At 48.8% G+C, this 23,445-nt stretch overlaps 1 protein-coding gene across 1 annotated transcript; it reads left to right on the top strand.

Annotated features, from left to right (window-relative positions):
• The first annotated feature begins 1,732 nt into the window (after positions 1-1,732).
• On the top strand, positions 1,733-21,566 carry FFAR4 (free fatty acid receptor 4). The gene is made up of 3 exons (XM_036265668.1): positions 1,733-2,299; positions 12,370-12,498; positions 20,895-21,566. The coding sequence occupies exons 1-3, from the start codon at positions 1,733-1,735 to the stop codon at positions 21,282-21,284; spliced, it is 1,086 nt and encodes a 361-aa protein (XP_036121561.1). The 3' UTR covers positions 21,285-21,566.
• Positions 21,567-23,445: the final 1,879 nt, after the last annotated feature.

The raw sequence follows: 23,445 nt of genomic DNA, 5'->3' as shown, positions 1-23,445 counted from the left end.
CTATTCTATTCTATTCTATTCTATTCTATTCTATTCTATTCTATTCTATTCTATTCTATTCTGCCTAGGAGGCACCATGAAGGTGATAGAAAGAAAGTTTGGGAACCTTTGCACTCACCGTTTTGCCATTGGGAGAACCCTGGAGGGTACGAATGGAGAAGTCCTTCTAGCCCAGAGACCTCACCCTGGTTGTCCACTCTGGGGAAACCTTACTGTCCCCGTGGCACATTAGCCTGAGATAGTGGAATTGCCCCCTCCCCCATTCTCTCTCTCACACATACACACAGCTTTCCTTTCCCTCACACAAAACCATTGTCCTCTGACCCACTCAGACAATGCCACTTTCTGTCTGAGTTCCCTTTATTTCAATCTCTTGCCCCATTTCAACTATGTCGGGAAGCAAATTGGTTGTTTTACAACTTGAACTTAGTCAAGGTTCAAGTTGAGCATCTCCGGATGACATGCAATCTGCCCCTCAGGTCAGACCCACATGGAACAGTGACAAGCAGACACACAAATGCACCCCTCCTCCAGAAAGCACTGAGACTGCTCCACTGGACTCTTCATAAATACACAGAGGTAATCACAGACAGAGCGGGCAAGTGGGAGAGGCTGGCACTATCACAAAGGGGAGGGGGTGACGGCTTGGGTGGCGAGGGCTAAGGCCACAAGCACACTACTGCCTAATTTACTGTAACAGAAAACTAGACAGCAGGGCGGTGGTGGAAATGTGTGGGGCAGGGGCAGTAGACATGGCTTTTTATTACTACCCAGGGGCCTCCTTGGACAAGTCATTCTTGTGTGCCTCAGTTTCCTCATCTCTAAGGGGATTTGACTTCCCATTGCTTGTCAAACTGGGGTGCCTGAGGCACATACAGGCTGTGTGCACACCTGAAGCCTTGGAATGTCCTTCTAGGGTGTCAGGTTCATTCAGGATTACTCTTTTTACACGAAGGCATTTTATATCATTAATCAGAATGCAAAATTTACATGCATTTTAATTACAGCAGCTAATAATTGATGACACTTCACAGGCAATTACTGCGTGTCAAGTGTTACTCTCTTTATATGATCCTCACAATTACCCAATGAGATACCTTATTCCCATTGAATAGACTAAAAACCTGGGGCACAAATAAATGAAACAATCTCCCCCAAAGCCACATGTTATTAAGCAATGATAAAACAAGAGATTCCCCCCTTATCACCTCGCCCTCAAAATCTGGGTCCATCGCTAGATGCTTTGGGATTTACCCCCTAGATATGTGGGCCTTCTCTGGTGAAGCCTGAATGGCGAGGGCCAAAATGATCTCCAATGCTCTGACACTCCTAAATCAATTTTAGCTAAATCGGTGGATTAAAGGCTTCTGCATGCCGGGTGTCACCGGAGGATGAAAGAGTCTGGAGAGGCCCCTCAGGGGTTCTGAGGGTTCACTGGGTGGGGTTTCTCAGACCCTGGGGTGCTCCCAAACCTTCCCGTGAGAGTGGAACGTCTGCCTGGGCCACCTCCTCGTGCCCAGCCTGGGTGTTGTCAGCCGCTGTCGCCCTGCACTTCCTCGTTCCCGCGCGCCCGGGGCTCAGCTCGCTACGCCCAGCGCCGGCGCTCCGCAGGCGGGAGGGGGTCAGAGGGGAGGTGTCGCAACCGCCTCCCTCCCTCTTTCCCTGCCTTGGCGCTCAGTCACCTCCCAGATGAGCGCACTCGCAGACAGCTGCGGGCCGCCGGCCGCTGGGCATGTCCCTTGATTGCTCACGGGCAGCGGGCACTGGGCCCCCGCGCATCCTGGAGCGGGCCAACCGAACCCGCTTCTCCTTCTTCTCCGAAGTCAAGGGCGACCACCGGCTGGTGCTGAGCTCAGTAGAGACCGTCGTACTGGCGCTCATCTTTGTGGTGTCGCTGCTGGGCAACGTGGGCGCCTTGGTGCTGGTGGCGCGCCGACGGCGCCGCGGCACCACCGCCTGCCTGGTGCTCAACCTTTTCTGCGCGGACCTACTCTTCACCAGCGCCATCCCGCTCGTGCTGGTCGTGCGCTGGACCGAGGCCTGGGTGCTGGGCCCGGTCGCCTGCCATCTGCTCTTCTACGTGATGAGCCTGAGCGGCAGCGTCACCATCCTCACACTGGCGGCCGTCAGTTTGGAGCGCGTGGTGTGCATCGTGCGCCTTCAGCGCACCGTGCGGGGCCCGTGGCTGAAGGCGCGGGCGGCGCTGCTCCCACTCATCTGGGGCTACTCGGCGCTCGCCGCGCTGCCCCTCTGCATCTTCTTCCACGTCGTCCCTCAGCGGCTGCAGGGCTCGGAGCAGGTGAGCGCCGGCAGCTGTCTGGGCGGGCTGGCAGGCGGGGATCCGACGGAAATGTACCTGGGGTGAGGATTAACAGCAACAATAATAGGCCATTTGTTGCACTTAACCATCGTGTCAGACACCGGGTCCGGCGCTGTGAAACTTACCTTTTAGATTTCACTACAACCCTGCGATGTGGGTCCCGTAAACGCCCACCAAAGTGCTGTACATGAAGTCCCCCAAATGCCTGTAAATTGCACTGACTCTTAATTGCAAAATTAATGAAATAATGGGGGGGCGGGCTTAACAGCCAGACAGAGGGAATTTAGGGGATTCCGAGTTGCTAATCACATTATATAAATTCTGCTTTCTCGCCGGGTGTGACAGTACTCTTATCACACCTACTTTACAGATGAGAAAGCCGAGGCACAGGAATAATTTGCTCAGGGAATCTCACCCTTAGTGCGAGGAGGAGCTGAGGTCGTGCTCAGCAGATTCTGTGCGGGCTGGGCAAGGGTCCTGCTTTGAGAACCTGCGGACAGGTGCGTGTGGATGGGCCGGGGAGAAAGGGAGTTAGAGACCTAGGGATCCCAGACCCAATGCTGCCTCTTGGGGTGTGTGTGTGTGTGTGTGTGTGTGTGTGTGAGAGAGAGAGAGAGAGAGAGAGAGAGAGAGAGAGAGAGAGAGAGATTTCCCCTCCTGAAGCTTCAGCTTTTCCAACTGCAAGACGGAAAGATAAGACTAGCTAGACCATGGGATCTTACCCTGGGAACCGCGGATGATGGTTGGTTTCAGAATATCTTGGGCCCCTGAAATGTTCCGCAGGTTCGAGGCTAGGCAGATGAACTTTATTCTGGGCACCCGCCCCCCGTGGGGTCGTGTGTGAGTGCGGGATTTCCACGACCTAAAAAAGGTTCTTCCGCCCCCTCGACTTTGGTTCTGATCCGCTCCAGTCCCGCGCTCCAGAATCGCGGGCGCGGGTCTGTTTGTGTTGCTAGCCTGCCAGCCGCGATTCACTCCGGTACACCGGACCTGGGCCAGGGTGGAGGACAGAGTGACAGTTCTGGCTGGCATCCCCTGTGTGTTAGTCTTTCTGCGCCTTGCGGGAAGGGCAGAGAAAGGACTTAGGTCTGTGCACCTTAAGGGAAGATGTGAGACCTCTCGTCTCAGCCTCCCCAAGGGTCTGCTGAGGCTGGGTTCTTTGCCCCTCCTTTTTCCTACAGACATCTCTCCCTGGCCCTAGGAGGGCGTGTAGGGCACCCTGACCAAGTCTGACACAAACCACAGTCCCAAAGAGAGGCATGTGCAGCTTCCAGAAGCCGGTGGAAGATAGGGAGGCCTGGTTGGGTGGGGGTTGGTGTGCATGTTGAGAAGTCACCTGGGGGAGGGCTTTGAGCCTTGGAGATGAAGCAGTCTGACCAGGGGATGCCCCCTGGGTATGTCTTCCAGAGCCTGCTCACAGAGGTGAGCTTCTCTGGGGGTTACCCCTGACTAGTTAGTTTGTCACCCAGGCCTTTTATTGGGGTGGGGGAGAAGCCTGCATCCTGTGTAAGCAGTATCTTTTTAACCCAAATTAATCCTAAAAATCTCTTTCCTAATAGTTTATTTCTTGTGTAGAATACATTGTAGGGTTTTGCTTGTTTGTTTTGTTTTGTGACTAACAGACAGGAACTGCCTCAGGCCTTTGGCCCTTGATCAAAGAATATGTAAGCCTGTGGCACGTTTCCTTAAGTGGGGGCCAGGAAAGCTGGGGTTGGCTGAGCTGGTGGGTGCCGTTGGCATGGGGTGACCAGGGACCCTAGCTTAATGGGCAAGTTTGTCCTCCTTTGCCCAGGTACACCTAGAATCAAGTTGAGTAAGAGATGCCTTGTAAATAAGTGGAAGACCAAGTCTCACCCCACACCAATTGGATCAGCTTGGAGGTGGGGTTCTGTCATCAGTCTTTTGATTTTTTTAAAAAAGTTATTCTCTCACTGAGTTATAATGTTTCTGTATTTTTCACAGAACTTGAAAGATTTCTCCCCATGTTTTTTCATACAGAAAAAAAATAGCACCCAGGGAATTAAGGATCAAATAGAATCTATCTTAAGAGTTCCTTATGTTTCCAGATGTGTATCTTGTGCCTTTCCCTTTTACAGTTGTTCTAGGTGCATGCCTACTTAACTGCCAACGCTTCAAAATGGGGCTCTTTTCACCTCCAGGCCAAAAGCTCAGACTAAAACTGCTTGTCAGCGTGGACACCGGCAATTGTATGAGCAAGAAGGTCTTCATGCAGAGGGGGACCTTCCGTGTCTGTATTTTACCCCTGGTGGGGCATTTGTATGTGGTCAAAGCCCACTTCCAGAATGACCACAGCTACATTGCAAGGTGCAGCTGCCAGATCTCCCATGGAGATCTGTTGTGGTGGCCTTCCCTCTGTCCCCCTCAGGCAGGACACACAGACCCTTCTTGTTTTAAATCGAAACACCTTCTTAGTCTTCAGAGTCTTAGGAGAGGGATTTGGGCAGTGCCACGGGGAGAGAATGGACCTGCACAGCACCGCGGAAGATTGGGGGCCAGGCGAGTGGGCTGCAGGAGCCCTGTCCCCAGAATTAGTAGAGGTGGGGAGAGGCAGCTTGTAATGAAAATTCAACAGTCCTTTCCAGCTCTCCATCCTCTCTGTCTTTTCTCCTTTGTGTTACGCCCATGCACCTGCCAGTAAGCCAACAAACAAAACTGTGGGTCCTCAAAGGCTGTGACCTGAGCATGCAGGAAACACCTCATTTTATAGGTGAACAAACAGGCTCAGTAATCTAAGAAATAAGTGGGAAAGAATGAGAAATGGGAGGAGTGTGGCCATTAAAAAGAAAAGAGAGACAGAGAAGGATCAGGTCTAGACTGAACTGAGTCTCATATTAAAATTAGCAAAGGCTTGTCTTCTCAGCCCTCCACTCCCCACTTCCTGGCTGTAGATTTGGCCTGCCCCCTTCCCACTTGGACACGAAATAATGGAGGTTGTAGAGGCTGAACATTTTCCTACCCAAACCACAGGCAGAGAGAATGAACCAACTAACCCTGAGCACAAGCTGCCTCTCTGCCCTCAAGGAGCGCTGTGCAGGGAGCTTTCTGCTCGTCTGGACACGCAAAACCCAACCCCACCAGATCAGGAGCACGATTATCTTTGTCCATCTGGGCAGTGGGTGCCCAGCAGTCCAGGATGACCAGACTCTAAAACTTCCCTGAAGGGAGGATGAAGTCATAGACATTCCAGAAACTACTACATAATTTGATATTTCGAATGTGGGCTTTGGAGTCAAATGTTCTGAGTTTGAATCCTATCTCTGCCATTTAGGAGCTGTGGACAGAGGCAAGTGGGCCTGCCTTTCTCTACCTCACCTTCCTCATTTCCAAAATGGGCCCGATAACAGATATTAACTTTACAGGATTGTCATGGGGACTAATGTTCAGTAAATGGGCCACATCTGGCACAGACACAGTTAAGCGCTCAAGAATTGCCAGCTATTATTAGTTTTCTTATCTTTGGTTATAAATATTTTAAACATTCTTCAAACAGTATAATTCTTCTGATTGCTGTAAAATAATAGACTGCCATTTTAGGAGGGTGGTCACATCCTAGTAACGTAGACATCTCAGCCGGGCCAGCTTAGCCCGTCCAGCGGGATTCCTGCCTGTGTGTGCTGTGGCCCTGGCGGGCAGTGACCCCCACTGGCAGGTGGGGAGGACTGGCCACCCTGGCCAGAACGTGCTGCCCATTTATTCTGCAAACATTTACTGAGCAGCCCTCCCCATGAGTCACATGACCAAGATACTCTCATCCTCTTCAAGGAGGTGTATTTGTTGAGCATGTAGATGGTCCCAGACCCTGGCAGAATTCAGTCTCGTGAGTAGGTGTTCCTATGTTTGTTTCTTGGAAATAGAAATGCCTAAAGTCATAGAGCAGGCAAGAGATGGAACTGGAATTAGCCCAAGTCAATCTGTTTCTTCTGGTGTCATTTTCATGAGTTCACACTTCCTTAGGAAACTTGGTCCCACTGCCCACCCTGCCCTGATTTAATGCCAGGCCAATAATGCCATCGTGTTTCTATTGAGTGTGGGCTGGCTGAGGAGACAAACACAGTTTGTTTGCCTTTGTTAACATTAGCAGAGGCTTTTAAGATATAAGACTGTAAGGCCATCTCTTGCAATGATATTTTCTTTCTTTTCTGTTGGGAAGCTGATAGGAGATATCCAAGTAGGACTCCTAGTTCCTTAAAATGACCTTGAAGCCTTCCATTTTTTGTTTGAAGAGGTGGGACAGGAAGAATGAATTACAAAGTGATCCCCAGGGGTGCTCCAGAAGAATCTTTAAAGCCCTAGCCAAGTAGTTCAGTTGGTTGGAGCACAGTCTTGTATGTCAAGGTTTCAGATTCGATCCCCAGTCAAGGCACATATAAGAATCAACCAATGAATGCATAAATAAGTGGAACAACAAATGGATGTTTCTCCCCCCCCCCCCAATCTCTCTCTAAAAAAGAATCATTAGAGAAACTGACAGGAAACAGCTGGAATCGGGCGGCATTTGCCTGTGAGTCAGCCACTGGGCTGGGGGGCAGCTTTTGAACAGCGCCTGTAGAAAGATGCTCCTGTCCACAGGGGAGTCTTCTTAGAAAAGAATGATATCTAGCAGAGTGTGGAAACGAGAGGCAGTTAGCCAGACAAGGATGTGGAGGACTAGAGGAACGTTAGAGGCAGAGGAAATAGCCCACAGTCAACAAGAGATTGTGCTAGAAGGTTTGGCAGGGGCCAGCTGGAGAGGGCCAGGCACACTCCTTTAGGGAGAGATGGCCTGGTCTGGGAGAGGGTGACCAGTGAGCATGAGACACGTGGGTAGGTTGGATAGCTAGTGGCTGAAACGTAGAGGTTCCCTCTGAGTGGGGAGGGGGAAGGCAGAACGCCAGTCCTCAGGTTCCTGGCAGCTCCATGCCGGAGTCAGTGACTGCAGGAGGTGGAACCTTTGGGGGTGTGAGCTGGGAGGCTTGACATGCCTGGATATCCTGCAGAGATATCCTCAGGGCAGTGGGGTGAGTCTGGGGTTCGGGAAAAGACCAGGCTGAAAAGAGTAGATTTCAACATCGTCTGCAAAAAGAAGCGATGGAAATGAATGAGTGTCAGGGAGGGGTGAGGCGGGGCTGGGGAGGATGGAGGATGGACATCACACTTAACCCACACCTAACCATGTTGTGCATGGCCTCCTGCCTTCATCCTTTCTGGTCCTGACACTCCATTCCTCTGGCCAAAGCCCCATCCTTTCAGACACAGCTGACACAAACGCTCTAGGATGTAGCCTTGCCCGGTGACTCCACTCCCCACCACCTGTAGATTTCTGGGTGCTTCCAGCTCACTGCCCAGCACTGAAGTGTCCTAGAGGCCCTCCCTGCACGACTGCGTCCTGGCCTCCGCGAGAGCAGAGACCGAGCCCGTGCTGACTGTGGCCTCGCTGTGGCCCGGCCACCATGGCTTGGGTCAATAAGTGGCTGAACAAACGAAGTAAAAGGACACTGTTGTTGACTCAGCAGCTTTACTTCTGCTCAATAACAAAGCAGACCTAGCACTTTGGGTTTTCAAATTTCCTCGTTAAAACCAGGAAACGTTTCAAATGTGCAGAGAATATTAGGACACTCATGCCTCCCACCTTCCAGACTGGTTCACTGCCAAACTCCTGTAAGTCAGAACCTGGCAGAGACTATCTCGAATCAAAACGACTGAAGTCGGATAGATTTTCCCACAGAAACAAAATGATAACACCAAGTTAGTTCTCTGGCTGTGGACCTGGTGCTATTTTTTTTTTTTTTTTTTAACTTTTAAAAGGAGACTAAGCACTGCATTTAGCCAAGGAGGCCATATAAATCTTTCTAAAGAGCATATAAATTAGTCATTTGGTCCACACAGGCCAGCCACACTGTCTCTTGGTTCATGCGTGGGATGCTGTGCAGAATTCTTATCTTACTTCCTCATCACACTCAGTGCCTGGAGTGGGGGCCACAAGTCAGAGGCGTGGCATTTAGGAGGCTTCCTGGGACAGGTTCATTGTCTTTGTTGAAAAAATAGCTAGTTTTTCTAAACTATCATGGTCATTTATGTTTCATGTTTGATCATCATTTCTCTTAAGAATTAATTTTTACTGCCATTGTTTGCTCTTATAAAAGTAATATGACAGATTACAGAAAATTTAGATAACTCAGATAAGCCAACAGAAAAAAAATAACTTGAGTCCCACCTATAGGCAGACACTGTTCATTTTCTGGAGTGCATCTTCCCAGACTTTTTTCTGTGTGTGGGTGTGTGTGTAGGTACGTGCATAGGAACATATCCATTCATTCACACCTACACATTTTCTTCAGCACGGGGCTAAGACAGGCATATGTTTAGGGGTCTGTTTCTGTGCTCTTAATGTAGGGAGAGCATCTTGTTCTGGCATTGTACCTTCTACAAAATCTTGCTAAGCCTGGGAAGATTTTGGCAGACATTCTGGAGAGGGCTTTTGGAAAGAATTGGGGCCCCTTGGGAGTTTTAAGAAATGGTTCTAGGCCCTGGCCAATGTGGCTTCGTGGTTAGAGCATTGGCCCACACACTGGAGGGTTGCAGGTTCAATTCCCAGTCAAGGGCACATACCTGGGTTGTTGGTTTGTTTTCCAGCCCCAGTTGGGGCGTGTGTGGGAGGCAACTAATCAATGTGTTCCTCTCACATCAGTGTTTCTCTCTGTCTCTCTCTCTCCCCCTACCTCCTCCTCTTCCACTCTCTCTAAGAAAAATCAATGGGAAAAATATCCTCGGATGAGGATTAACAACAACAACAACAACAACAAAGGGCCATGTTTTTCTGCCCCTCTTGTAAAAGTATAGGAATCAGATATCAGGCCACATTCAGGGCTGAAATGTTTTTTCCAATTACTGCTTCAGCATATCTGTCGGTACGTGTTGCCCACCAATGTGATAGAATGAGGGGCCCGTGGCAGGCAGGGGGCTGAGTACAAGCAAAATCCTGTGGATTATCTAAAGAGCTGTGGTCACCAGCTGCCAATGTTCAGAAGATCCTTGAGAGGCACAAGTTTCTTTCCAGTCACTAAAGTATAGACAGATCTAATAAACTTTCTCCAGTCAATCAACGGGGATGGGGATGGAGGAACACGTTCTTGAAATGCCCAGTGCGTTTGTGAGCTATTCAAACAAAATAGAAAAAGGAAGCAAGATTCTCAGCCCCTCACCCCTTCAAGGTACAAATATAATTAAATCATTCTTTTCTGCTTGACTTGCCTTAGAGTTTTTTGGTGTTGGCAGCAAGAACATCACCAGGTGTTAGATCAGTGGGGTCAGACTGTACTTTGGTTCAGCAACCTTGGCCCGTCAGTTCTGGCTAAGAAAGAATTCAGAGTCAAGACTCAAACTATAAGAGAAAGTTTATTTAGAAAGTCACAGAGGTAGAGAAAGTGAGCAACAGAAGAAATGGACTCAGAAAACAAGTTACAGAGACAAAAGAAGGGTCCTTGGAGCTTAGGAGAAATAGAAAGGCAAACAAAACATGCCTGGGGGAAGAACAGGGGGAAGGGGAAGATGCTGGTGTACTCCTGGGAGGGAGAGCATACTGGGTACTCGGTCTTAAGGGTCTTTATCTGGAGGTCTCAAGAAAGGATCACAATAGAATATTCACCAGCTTTCCAGGTGTGTCCTTTCAGGGTCCTGCTCTCCACTGATTGTTGAGTGCCAGGGCAGGGGGCCATTGGTTCTTGCAGCATCACTTATCCAGTTTTGTTGCTTTTCTGGGCCTGGAACTGAAATACAGCCGAGGCCTTGATGTATTTGATGCGGGTCAGAACCTCATTGTCCTGGGGGCTTAATGCTTAAGGGCTATTCTCCAGCCTCCTTTGGTTTTCCCCCTCTAAGGGAGTCTAACCCACAGGACTAACAATGTGCCAGGGGAGGACATGTCAGGGGAGGGTCTGAACTTCATGACCCAATGATATTAAAGGTTAGGGGTCTAAACCATAACCAGTGATATGCTGGGGGGGGGGGGGAGGTCACCCTGGGGGTGAGGTCCTTGTTTTCCCAGTTTTACTCATTGCTAGGCACCCAGGCTTTCTGCCCTGATGGCCTTCTTGTTTGTTTGTTTTTTATCCTCACCCAGGACATTTTTCCATTTTTTGTTCAGATAGGAGGGAAAGAGGGAGAGAGAGAGAGAAACATCGACATGAAAGGGACACATTGAGTGACTGCCACCCGCACAACCCAACCAGGGCCGGGGACAAACTGCAACCGAGGTACGTGCCCTGAGCGGGAACCGAACCCGGGTCTCTCAGGACCGCAGGCCGACGCTCTAACCGCTGAGCCAAACCGGCCAGGGCCCTGATGGCCTTCTTTATCTGGCCCATCATCCTTGTTCTGCTCATGTCTAACTGCCTACACAGTAGGCCTTAGCTCTTTAAAGAAAATATTATATGATTAAAAAGGACTACATCATTAGCATTATAGATTATTATTTTAGGAGGATGTTTCTAAGCCCGAGTTTCCTCTTCTGTGTAATGGGGAAAAAAATAGATAATGCATTTCAATAGTGTTGTTGAGAATATTCAATGAGATGATATATATGAAGTGTCACCTGGCACAGACTAAGTGCTTTGTTGATACTGAATAGGAGAAGAAGGGACTATTTGATTATATTTTGAGTTTGACCACCTAGTTAAGATACATATTGGGAAATGAGAAAAATTATTTGCCTTTGCCTAGTATAACGTTCAATATTGAATGAATGAATGAATGAATGGTGGTATGGATGATAACATTTCTTCTGGACTTTGGTTAAGATGCCTTGTTCACCAAAAATCAATAATGTCTTTTTCCACAAAGGTGCTCTTAAAAATCTATTCTAGCCCTGGTCGGTTTGGCTCAGCAGGTGGAGCATCGGCCTGCGGGTCTGGAAAGACCTGTGTTCAGTTCCCGCTAAGGGCATGTCCCTCAGTTGCAGTTTGTCCCCGGCCATGGGGTCGTACGAGTGGTGACCACTTGATGTGTCCCTTTCCCGTTGATGTTTCTCTCTCTCCCTCCCACTCTATCTGAACAAAATAATGTTCTCGGATAAGGATTAAAAAAAAAAAATTCTATTCTACATGTCTGGTAGGGCAACTTGTTTTTTAAACAACTTTGTTCCTATAGTCAAGCAGGCACAGGACATTTGTGTTTGGGAGGAGGGATAGTCAGATAGCTAGGACTCTTCATTGACCTATTTATTCATCAGAAGAAATTGTTGCAGCATCTCTTAATAACTATTCAGTAATGTCCCCGCTGTTTTGAAGTTTGAATTCAACACAACATAGAGGCAACAGCAAGGCCACAAGCCTTTAGGCTCTTTGGCCACATCCTGTGGTTTCCCTTCTTGAGCTAATGGAGACTTGTGTTTGTGCCTTCTCTGGGGCTGCAGTGTGCTCCTCTGGAGGAGAGGCACACAGGGACAGAGCTCCCGAGGCGGGCACCAGTGTTGTCTTGGAGTGAGCCATGCCCTTCTCTGATGCAGCGTGACACTTCGTAGATGTTTGAACATCCCCCTAACAGACACTTAATGCCTTAACATGGACCCTGTTGCCTTGAACATACATAGTGCAACTGCACTGAAACTGGTTTGAAATGTTTGTGTGCAGCATGTCACTTCCAATCCACAGAATTTTTCAGGGGTCAGTCTTTCACCTGTAAAATGAAGGATTTGGAAGAGAAGGCTCAAAGGCTATTTGTAGCTCAGTCCAGGGAAGAGGAAAGAGCACTGGACCTGGAGTCGTGCCTGGAAATTGGCTCTGGCTCTTACCAGCCTGTGGCCCTGAGGCCCAGTTGCCTCCCCTGGGGAAGGGAATAATAATGACGGTTATTCTGGGCTCAGAAGCAAGTGATTTGTAAGTGGGATTCAGTGTGTAGTGGAAGGGATTCTGGGATTTCTTGTCATGCCAGTTGTGTGGCTTTGTAACTAACACAACAGTGTTACAGTGCCAGGTAACCCACCACTGGAACTGAGCTGAAGACCGAATAGGAAGCCAGCATTTACCTGACCTTCTCTTCTTTTCCGTGACTAGGAAATTCTGATTTGCACACTGGTTTGGCCCAGCGTAGCCGGAGAAATCTCCTGGGATGTATCATTTGTTATTCTGAACTTCTTGGTGCCAGGACTGCTCATTGTGATCAGTTACTCCAAAATTTTACAGGTACGTGTGCTTCCAGACCACAGCGCAGCTCCCCTCGGGCTCGGGCATTTCAGGGGGAATTTGAGCATTTCTGGGACAGAGGTTACTTTAGCGTTCACGCCAGCCCAGTTCTGGTTCACTGCCCAGCTCTACCCCTTCTCTAACAAAAATAGTTATCCCTTTATGATTGTTATTATTTTTCACTAGTCACTAAATACAAGCTTGTTACAAAAAATTAAAGAACTATAAAAATGTGTAACACAGACACTAAAGATCTACTCTACCCCCATTGTTAATACTTCATTGTATGTTTTTCCAGGTTACTTTTCTTACACGTTTACATATATGCATACTTATATGCTATGTATATCTATGATAAACCTTATAAAATGATCACATATCAACTATGTGTCATGATTCAACCTATTTTTTTTTTCAAATTTGAGATAATACTTTCTTAACTTCCTTTTTTCGCTTAACACGGCATCATAGCATCTTCCCATATTAGTTCCTTTATCTCTACCTCATCATTTTTAATGGCTTGATGATCTTCTGTCATATAGCTGTGACATAATTTACGTTATGGGCTTTTGGAATGTGTCCCTTGTTTTCCTACCACACACGGCCATGTAGTGATAGAGAACTTTAAAAACTTCTGATTGGAGCATAATATATGCACAGAAAAGCATGCCCAGCATACATGCACGGCTTGCAAACTGACCACACCCCCAAAGCAGCTGCCAGAAACAGCACGACAAACAGAACCTTACCCGAAGCTCCTCCCAGTCCCCCACCCCCACCCCCCCGCTTGCTGCCCTAACTCCTGGGAATCGGCCTTTCCAAAGCGGGCTGAAGCGGGAGCAAGCGCGTCCAGGGACCTAAAATAGACCTCCAGGCTGTTTCCTACCTCTGGAGGCAGCCCGTTTAGCTGTACGGGGCTGCTCCAGGCAGACAGCGTGCACGTGTGTTCATGCTTGTTTGAGAAGGTTTAATGCAAAGCCTTCGAGTCTTCGCAGAAGTTTACAATTGCTGAATCTTGGTTTTATAGCATATTAGGGGGCATCTGGCAGACAGGGATATTAAAGAGGGGCTGTGTAGGTCCTGCTTGCTGTCTGGCCACTTTTTTGGCCCTTTCTTTGTAGCTGAAGATCTATCACCTTCTTAGACACTCAAAAATCAAAGCCAGGCCAACCTCCACCCTGGTGTGCTAAGCCCAGGTCCTGTGGGAGACGGCCTCCCGGTGTTATTCCCTAACCTATCTCCCACAAGTTGACTTCTGACCCTCCTCTAAGTGACTCACCCCCACCTCCACTCCGCCTTGTGGGGCTTTTCAAGAGTATGAAGCCCGTTCAGGCCTGGAGTTAAGGTCTGTAAAGTGCCTGCAATGGAGCCTGTCATGTGTAAGTGCTACATAAATGTTAACTGTTACATTATGTTAAAAGAAAAGAAGTGAGGGGATAAGGAAGAGAAATGTAGAGTGTACAGAGATGTAGAATGTAGAAATAATTAAAACTTATTTTTGAAATTATTTAACAAAAATCTATGTAGCATTTACATTGTGTTAGGAACTAACTCATTTAATCCTACTAAGAATGACGGATGAGGAAACCAAGGTACAGAGAGGTTAAGTAACTTGTCCAAGGTCACACAGCTCATAAACAGCAGTTTCAAAATTTAAACCCGGTATAAGATAGTCTGGCCCCGGAGTTCCTCAGAAGCCAAGAAGGCTCTGGTCTTCTCCTTCCATTTACATCTCGTACTTCTCAGCTGCCTGCTGAGGGAGGACTGGCTAATTCCATAAAAAGTTTTCCCGCCCACCCCTTCATCCCTTCATCTTTTCCCCAGGCCAGGGCCCACGTGGAATCATTCTGTGAGAACCCAAGAGCCCTGATGAGTTGGGGAAGGTGTAAAGAAAGTGATGGGTCTAAATTATATCTTTGACCCAGAGCTCAGGGTAGCATTCCACAGCTGTGAATCATGATAGATTCTGTTTCATCCAGGAGCTGACCTGGGGTCTGTGATGGAAGAACCGAAGGGTAGCCAGGGGTTTATATGCAGAGTGTCTGGAAAGTGATGAATTGGATAAGAGGACACCTCCTTAGTTCTCTGTGATCTGGCACCTGCCTGCTCCTCTCACCTCATCTTCTCCCTTGTCTTGTGTCCATGTTGGCTTTGGGGCCGTTCCTCACACATGCCAGTACACTGCTGCTTCAGGGCCTTTGCACCTGCCATTTTCTCTCCTAGATCTCTCTTCCCCAAATTCTTCATGGGCCATTTCTCCCCTTCATTTAGGTCTCTATTCAAAAGGCTGTTCCCCAGAGACATTCCCCATCATTCTCTCGTTTATTTATTTATTTTAATCATCACTCAAGAATATTTTTGTTATTGATTTGAGAGAGAGAGAAAGCAAGAGAGATGTGAGAGAGAAATATCAATCAGTTGCCTCCCATATACTCCCTGACTGGGGATCGAACCCACAATCTAGATGTGTGTTCAGACCAGAAATGAAACCCACACCCTTTTTGGTGAATGGGACGACACTCTAATCACCTGAGCCACCTGGCCAAGGCTCTATCTCTCTCTACTTACTTCTCTTCAAAACGCACAACCCCTGTCATATTCCATTTATATGTATTTATTTATATGTCTTCTGTGTTTCCCATCAGAATGAAAGCTCTGTGAGGGCAGAGACTCTGTTTACTATTATAGCCCTGTGTCTAGAACAGGGGCCTGGCTTATCCATTGTAAGTGCTCAGTAAACAGTGAACAGGTGAGGCACTGAAAGGGCAGCGGTACCTTCTCTTGGGCAGTGGGAAAATCCCTGGACAAAGAGTCATAAGACCCAGGTTCTAGTCCAAACTTTATTACTGTGTGACCTTAGGCAAGTCACTGAATTAATATAGACCTGTTTTCTCTGGGCCTAAATGGGCCTCGGTGGATTGTTTAATGCAACAAAAGGAGAGTACAGATATGCGAATGTTTTAAAAATCACGTTAGTGCAAATGTAAGACTTTTAAAAACTTACTCCCCCCTTACTAGCAAAGCTGTTGCCCATTTCCCAGGAGGACTATAACGTTTGTCCTCACTTTGCACCTGTGGTTTTGCCAGGCTGATAACTTGGAAGCAGATTAGTGCTGCCAGGAGGATGGAGGGTCTGTGCACGCCCTCATGTTGTGCATCTCTCTCCCTCTGAAGACATTCGTACTCAGAGACGCTGAATCAGCTTTTCTGCCCAGTTTCTGTCAAGAGCATAACTCTGTAGAATCAGATGAATGTCAATGTTATATAGTCATAGAGACACAAGTAGCAAATCATTTGAAGCCATGGGACACAAAGCTACACCACCTACCCCTTCTCACATGCCCTACCTTTTACCTGTCACTACTGCCTCTAACTCAGATTCCATCTCTAGGTCTGAGAAGTGCCTTTTACAAATTATCCTGATCTTTTATTCCTCTGAAGCAGGGTTCCCCACAAAGCACTCTCTAGAACTCCATGGGATGTTCGATATTAGAAAGGGTTCCATGATCAAATGAGTTTGGGAAATGCTAGGTTAATCAAAGTTAAATGGATTTCTTTGCTGCAGGACTTCTCAGCGCCTTTATTATGTGAATGTACTTTGAGAATCTCCAACACAGGAAAAGAGTAGGCACTATTGCGAAATCTGACAGCAGGGCTGTCTATTTACCACAGAGCATCTCTCTGGACAGGGACCCATGAATCTCCTTTGGGAAACTGCTCTAAAGACCCCACCCTAGTTGCTGGTTCTGCCCTGGTCAGGGATTGAGAACAGACGTCACCGGGGCTCGTCCCTTCCAGGACTGCTTCAAGGGCTCAGGACAGTGGCCTTATCTGCCCTTCTGCCTTCCCTGCTTCCTTTTTTCTTATGACTCAGCCATGCTATACGTCCTCAGTGGCTTTTTCCAATCAACAGTTTCCCAGGGAAACAGTCTCCCAGCCACTCCCAAGTACCTTCAATCAGGTTGTCAATGTTAGCTGTTGGGGCTTGGTTTATAGTGTCACCCAGCAACCGTTGCTGTGGCAAGATGAGATGCTTCTACCCTTTGTGACAGTTGGTTCGGATGTTTCTCATTCCTCCTCCCCATTCCCTACTATACCCTAGAATGGAAGTTCAGGGTGCACCCTTGCTTTTTCCTGTATATCCAGCACCTGTAAGAGTGCTTGGCACATAGTAGAGGCTCAATAAATATTCACTGCATGGGAGTGAATGTGTGGCGTAAAGCTGGAAAATACTTTTCTATTTCAGAGTTTACCTGAAAAACAAAACCTGTTTCAGCTAGATGTGAAGGTGCTGGGTAGTGAACACACAGGCCTTCTGCCATGCCTGGCCCTCGTTTTGCAGCTTTGAGGCCTTTTGCCTACGATGGAAAGGGCGCTGGGCCCTCTGGAAGGATGGAGGCTGTCTGATGAGTCTAATTAGGAAGTTGCTGATTAACCAAGCAGCCCCCAAGGAGGCCCCGTGTCCAGGGACCTGAGTTGTCCGTGGGGAGCCACCTCTCCCTGCACCGAGCTATCAGCAGCCATGGTCTGGTGGCATGGAGCAGCAAAGGGGGTGAGGTGGAGAGAAGATTCCCTCGTGGCCTGCAGATGAAGGCAGCAAGTCAGACAGTCTAACAGGTGACTCCTCGAAGGTCTGGGGAAACTGTCGTCCTAGATCGGTAGTTCCCACGCTAGATGAGTAGTTCATTCCCAAGTCAGATTCACCTGGAAGTTTAAGAAGTGTGCAGATTTCGGGACCTTACTCAAACCCACAGAATCAGAGTGTCTGAAGGTGGACCCAAGCAGGTGTATTTTATCAAGTGCCAGGCGACAGATGTAGGTGGCCGTGGACCACATTCCTGGAGCGCTGTCCTCTCTCCCTGCAGCACTGTCCCAGTGAAGAACTCGGGTACCTCCCCCAGAGGCGCACGTCCCTCACTGGACGGTGAGGCTTTGTGCAGGTCACTTGGCCTCTCGGGGCCTCCGTCTTTTGTCCCCCAGATAGGGTAATGATAGACCCTACCCCATAGACTTGTTTTAAGGATTAAAGTTAATGCTCAGAAGTTAATCGAGCATTTAGTTTAAAAGCACATCAGACATTCTGGCCAATGCCAGACACATTTAAAGCCCTAATCTTGTCATCTAATGGGGGGAGGACAATAGGGGAGGAGCCACATTTTATTATAATGGACCCATTTTCTTTCTCACTCCCTGAAAGTTGTCAGAACTGTGGACAGAAGGAAATGATAGCAGCAGTCGGTGCTAAAAGTGACCCAACCACTTATCCACTTGGCTCAGGAGTCAGCCCATTTTGTCTGTCTGTCTGCTCACCGTCATTGTCAGGCACAGAAGCCACAGGGCAGCCCAGCACCCCGGGACCTGGGGGTTCAGATGTAAGAATGACGCTTCAACGTCTATCACACAGTATGTGTGGCGAGTGCCACGTGACGACCTGAAACAAAGCACTGCAGGATGCCAAGCAGGATAGGGACCAGAAAGCCTTCCTTCTCAGAGTTCCTGGCATTAGAGCTTGGAGTTACAGGCCGGGCAGAGGCTTCCCAGTTATAGAGATGATAGTAGAGGGTAGGAAGGAACTAGTTTAAGGTTAAGAGTATGGGCTGGAGTCAGACGGCTAAGGTTTGAAGCTCAGCTCTGCAACTGCTGGGTGCTGTTGGGCAAGTTGTTTAACCTCTTCGAGCCTCCGTTTCCACCTCTGTAAAACGGCGATCCTCAAAGTACGTATGTCACAGAAGTTGGGAGAATTTAAAGAGACAAACCAAATGATATGTACAGGGCCTGGCACATCAACGTCATTCATTCAAAAAAATATATAAGACATTGTACCAGGGACTCCATCCTTCTTGGCAGGGCATTGTGGGCAGCCCAAGCGAGGAGGCTGCTTTTGGAATTATCCCTTACAAGCCCACTAGGCAGCATTTAGGACTAGAGGGACACTCCTACTCAGAGGTGTGGCATTTCCCCTGCAGCCACCCGCCTACCAACCTGCCCAGCTGTTACTCTCCCAGGTCTATTGGCCAAGGCTGTCTCATTAACCGGCTTTCACCTGAACACACGTGCTTCCAGACTTGGATATGCCCATGTGACCTCAGGCATGTGAATCTGAGATGGTGGGTATGTCCCCTGAGCAGCCCCACCCTGCAGAACAGGCAGTGACAGGGAGGGCTAAGGAGGACGGCAGCCCCTTTGGAGCCTTTTATGATGTGGCTCATCTTTTAGCTCAACTAAGCTGGTTCTGCACAGATAGGGCTTTGACCATGTATCCACCAGTGGAATAACCTTCAACAAGTTACTCAAATTGTCTGCAATTCAATATCCTCATTTCTGAAGTGAGAATGATAATAATACCAATCTAAAGAGTCGCTGTAAAGATGAATGTGACCGTTTATAAAAACAAATGCATAGCACAGTGCCTGGCGCACAGGGAGCCCTCCCTGAAGCCCAGCGATCCTGATTCCTGCTGTTCCTGTAGGGGGTGGGTGGGGAAGAAAGGGTTCTGCTCACTCAGCGCCCGTTGCCCTGGTCTCCATCACCAAGAGGTGGACCTAAGCTACTGCACAGGAGCAAGCAGGCAATTGCGTTTAATCATAAAGCAATTAAACAGCTATCCTTTAATTAGTTAGTGAGAATTATTCTAAGGAGACCATTTTAAGCCCTGGAGATCTTGGCGTTAAACTTGCCCAAACTGTGAATTATGCTAATTGTTTTTTTTAATTATTTCCCCTCTTACATTCGAGAATCCTAGGGGCGTCGGCCTGGGGAGGTCAGCTAATGAGATGTGAGGCCATTACAGTCTCCAGACATGTCAGCACCACTGCGCGGCTCGAGCAGGATGACACAGGGCCACACCAAGCACATGGGAGTTAGCAAGGACCATGACTGTGGCCAAGACATTCTGAATTTGATATCTTCCCTGGGGACAGAGGTCACAGGCTGGAACAAAGCGTGTCGGGCTGAAACATACAGTGCCCCATTGCATCCCGGGCTAGCTGTGCACCAGTTTGTCCCCTAGTCACCATTACAAATGCCTGCCCCTCTCACGCCCCAAAACTGGGTATCACTGAAGCTGAGCAAGTGATAGGGGACAGTGGGCCTTCTGCCCTCCGGCTGTGCTTGAAGGGCAGATGGAATTAGGTCTAAAGCCAGGATGCCGTGCGCATCCCAGGGCAGCCTGCGCCTGAGCACTACTCCTCCAGCCAGCAGGGAGGTTGGAGCCCGCCAGCCCACCATCCTGTGCCTGGGAGTCCCACGTAAATGGCAGCCCACCTTCTTTCCCACGGACTCAGCCTCTGTGGGGCTTTTGCTCTCTGAAGCGAACACTTCCAAAGCTAAACCCCCCTGCGGGCCTGTTTCCTCACCCATGCAGTGAAGGGGTGGCATGGGCCCGCTCTTCAGGGGTGGGCCTCGGGCCAGCAGCAGCACCCAGGAGCTCTGAGCAATCCGACCTCAGCCTACACTCCCTCAGCAGCAGGTTGTTGAAGTTCGCACCTTCAATACTTTTACTCTTTCAAAACGAGACGACAGGGAAGATGTGCCTCAGTCTCTTTGGGCTGCCATAACAAAGTACCAACGGCTGCGGGCTTCCAAACAATCGAAATTTATTTCTCACAGCTCTGGAAGCTGCAAGTCCCAAATCGGGGTGCCAGCATGGGGGGTCCTGGCGCGAGTCCTCTTCCAGGCTGCAGACTGCTGACTTCTCGCTGTCTTCACATGGCAGAAGTGCCCAGGGAGCTCCCTCGGGCTTCTTCTTATTTTTTTTCATTTAAAAATTGTAAATTACAGTCGATAGTCAACATTATATTTGTTTTCCAGGTGTACAGCATAGTGGTTGAACACTCACATAACTTACAAAGTGATCCCTCCCCCCATAAGTCTAGTACCCACCTGGCAACATACGTAGTTATTACAATATTATTACATCTGTAACTGCCCATTTTTACTGTGTAATCCCTTCACTTTTTTCTTAAGGGCACTAATCCCACTTAGAAGGGCTTCCTCCCTATAACCTAGTCAGCACCCAAAGGCCCCACCTTCTATTAGCATCACCTTGGGGTTAGGTTTTAACACAGGAGGTTGGGGGATGGACATATTCAGACCAAAGCAACGTGCTTCTCACATCCCTCTTCTACTCCAGCAGTCCAGGCCTTGCACGTCCCCTCATCAAGTTTATGTACACGATGGATGACTTTCTGCCTTATTTCTCAGGGGGCCATCCAGGTGCCCCATTTCTTCAGTGCCCGGAAGGACGGACAGACCTCTGAAAAGGGGCCTCTGTCTGCCCCAAATGGTCCCAGTGCAGCAGAGGCAGCAGATTTCCACTCGAGCCCTCTGTTCCTCCCGAGTCACAGCTCCCTGGCGCCTGCAGTAAACTGCGGCTCCGCTGCCTTGTGTTCCTGCAGGTCACCAAGGCGTCGCGGAGAAGGCTGACGGTGAGCCTGGCTTACTCGGAGAGCCACCAGATCCGCGTGTCCCAGCAGGACTTCCGGCTCTTCCGCACCCTCTTTCTGCTCATGGTCTCCTTCTTCATCATGTGGAGCCCCATCATCATCACCATCCTGCTCATCCTGATCCAGAACTTCAACCAGGACCTGGTCATCTGGCCGTCCCTCTTCTTCTGGGTGGTGGCCTTCACGTTCGCCAACTCGGCCCTGAACCCCATTCTCTACAACATGTCACTGTTCAGGAACGAATGGAGGAAAATTTTCCGCGGCATCTTCTTCTCAGAGAAGGGAGCCATGTTTACAGACACGTCTCTCAGAAGAAATGACTTGTCTATTATTTCCACATAGTTTTCTCCAGAGGCAGATTTTGTCACTCTCTGGCCAGCCACGGTGTGTTTCCAAAGGGAGTTGTTTTCCAGGACTGTCACACCAGTGTACCCTGCTTTAAGAAAACGTAACCTATGCAAATACATCCACGGCACCAGTAAATTAAGGGGCGATTCAGTGTAAGAATTTCATCCTTTATACAAGGATTTGTTGTGGGTTCCTTTACATATGAACTTTTTCAGTGTGTTTGTAATATGACTAAATGTAATAAATTTTTATTTATAACTGTTCAGCAACCACATCTCCTACATACAAAGCCACACCTTGCTGGTTCTGAAGTGACTCTTGGACTCAGGTGACCACTCTGGGTCCCGACCTTGGACTTGCAAGGCCTCAGGATCATTCATTAATGTCAATAACGCTTCAGGAATTTCCCAGGAACAGTTAAAGGTGATTTTTTTTTTTTTTTCATTTATAAGAAATGCCATGGATTTCTCCCCCCCCTCCCCCCCCCCTTTAGGAGAAGCAGTGTCGTGAAATCAGAGGATATAGGATGACTCCAGTATTTGGGGGGTTGTGAGAAATGACCTTAGGACATACTTTGGGAAGGTGGAGCAAACACGATTTATCGACGGGCGGGATGGAGAATGTGAGGAAAAGAGAGGATTTGAGGGTGGCTTCTAGATTTGTAGCCTGATACTGTTTGGACGATGGGGCAGGCAGCAAAAGTAGGGGAAGACTGTGGGTGGGAGAGCCACGAGGTTTTTTGAGGCTGTGTAAGTTTGAAATCTCAGTGGGATCCCAGTGGAGAGTAGGCAGTTGGATGCAGGGATGTGGAGTGGGGGCCTGAAGATGCAATGCTGAGAGTCATCAGATAGTGTTTACAGGCCTATGGTTTAAAAAAAATATCCAGGGGAGACAAGAAACCACAGCCAAACAGAGCCAAGGGACACGCCATCACATGGAAGTTGGGCCAATGGCTGGAATGCACAGTAACTCGGGGCCTGGCACATAGTAGATGCTCATCATGTCTTTGCTGTCGAGTAAACCAGCACCAGTAGCTCCATTGCTCGTGCAGTTTCTTGAATAGCTTCTTCTGAAGTAAGATTTACGGTGTTCACAAGCTCGAGGACAAGAGTACAGGGATTTTTTGGTTCATCTTTAGTTAATAGATTTGACGAATTAAAACTATTTTGAAGTGATGTGTGGCTATCTTATGGGTCTCTGGGGTTGTCAAACTGAAGCTGAAGAGCCTGGCTCTGTGTGATGACAGGTAGGGTTTTCCCACTCATGGTCACCTGTCTCCTCCTCCTTCCTTGGTGGGAGAACAAGCATACTGGGGTGGGGGACCCAGGAGCCTCCCATGGGCCCTTGATATGGCAGCACACAGGGGAAAGAGGTGTCCTTCCCCACCTCCTGACACATTTCATAGCCGCCAACTAGGCATTGTCGGTGCTGGCACAGCTCCTAAGTGCTCTAATTGTATCCCGTCAGGCAGATACTGCTTCCCCACATTTCACAAGAAAAAAGTGAGGCTCAGGAAAGCCATGTGACCAGCTCAAATCACACAGCTACTATGTATCTGAACCAGATTTTGACTTAAATTAAAGACCCTGGTACAAAGCCTGATTCTTTTTCAAGTAGAGAAGCTGAGGCTCCTGGGAGCTCCAAGAAATGGAGGCAAAGGGCTCTGTGTGCAGTTACACACTGATGTTTACAAGCACCGCTGAACGCCGGACACTGGTGTGCACTGCCCCCACCATGCCCTTCCTACACACTCCAGGTCCAGATAGGGGGCGCTGTGATCTTCCTCCGGACCTGGCGTCGGAGGGCCCCATGTTCCAGTTCCCTCCGGGAAGGTCAAGGCCTCCTCTCCTTCAACATTTTGGCCACATCTGAAATAAGAAGTGAATTAAGTTCTAGGAACAGTGAAGGGCTGGGGGCGTTTACTAGAGCGGATCCAGACCCATGCCTCTCACACCCAACTGGGTAAGCTGGCCATCCTGTCCCCTTCCCTGGCCCAGGGCTGACTGGGACTTTGGGCTCACCTGGTGCTTTAGCCTTGGCGCCTTGTCCAGGCTGGCAATTAGGGCCTTCCTGGGTTAATGGGGAACACCCTTTTTCAGGAAGTTGGGAGAAGCCACAGTCACTAATGGACATTACGCACTAGAACAGGCCAAAG

Source organism: Molossus molossus, unplaced genomic scaffold (genome assembly GCF_014108415.1).
Source record: "Molossus molossus isolate mMolMol1 unplaced genomic scaffold, mMolMol1.p scaffold_m16_p_17, whole genome shotgun sequence".
Lineage (NCBI taxonomy): Eukaryota > Metazoa > Chordata > Mammalia > Chiroptera > Molossidae > Molossus > Molossus molossus.
The sequence above is the reverse complement of the archived record's forward strand: the minus strand, read 5'-3'. Positions and strand labels throughout refer to the sequence as shown.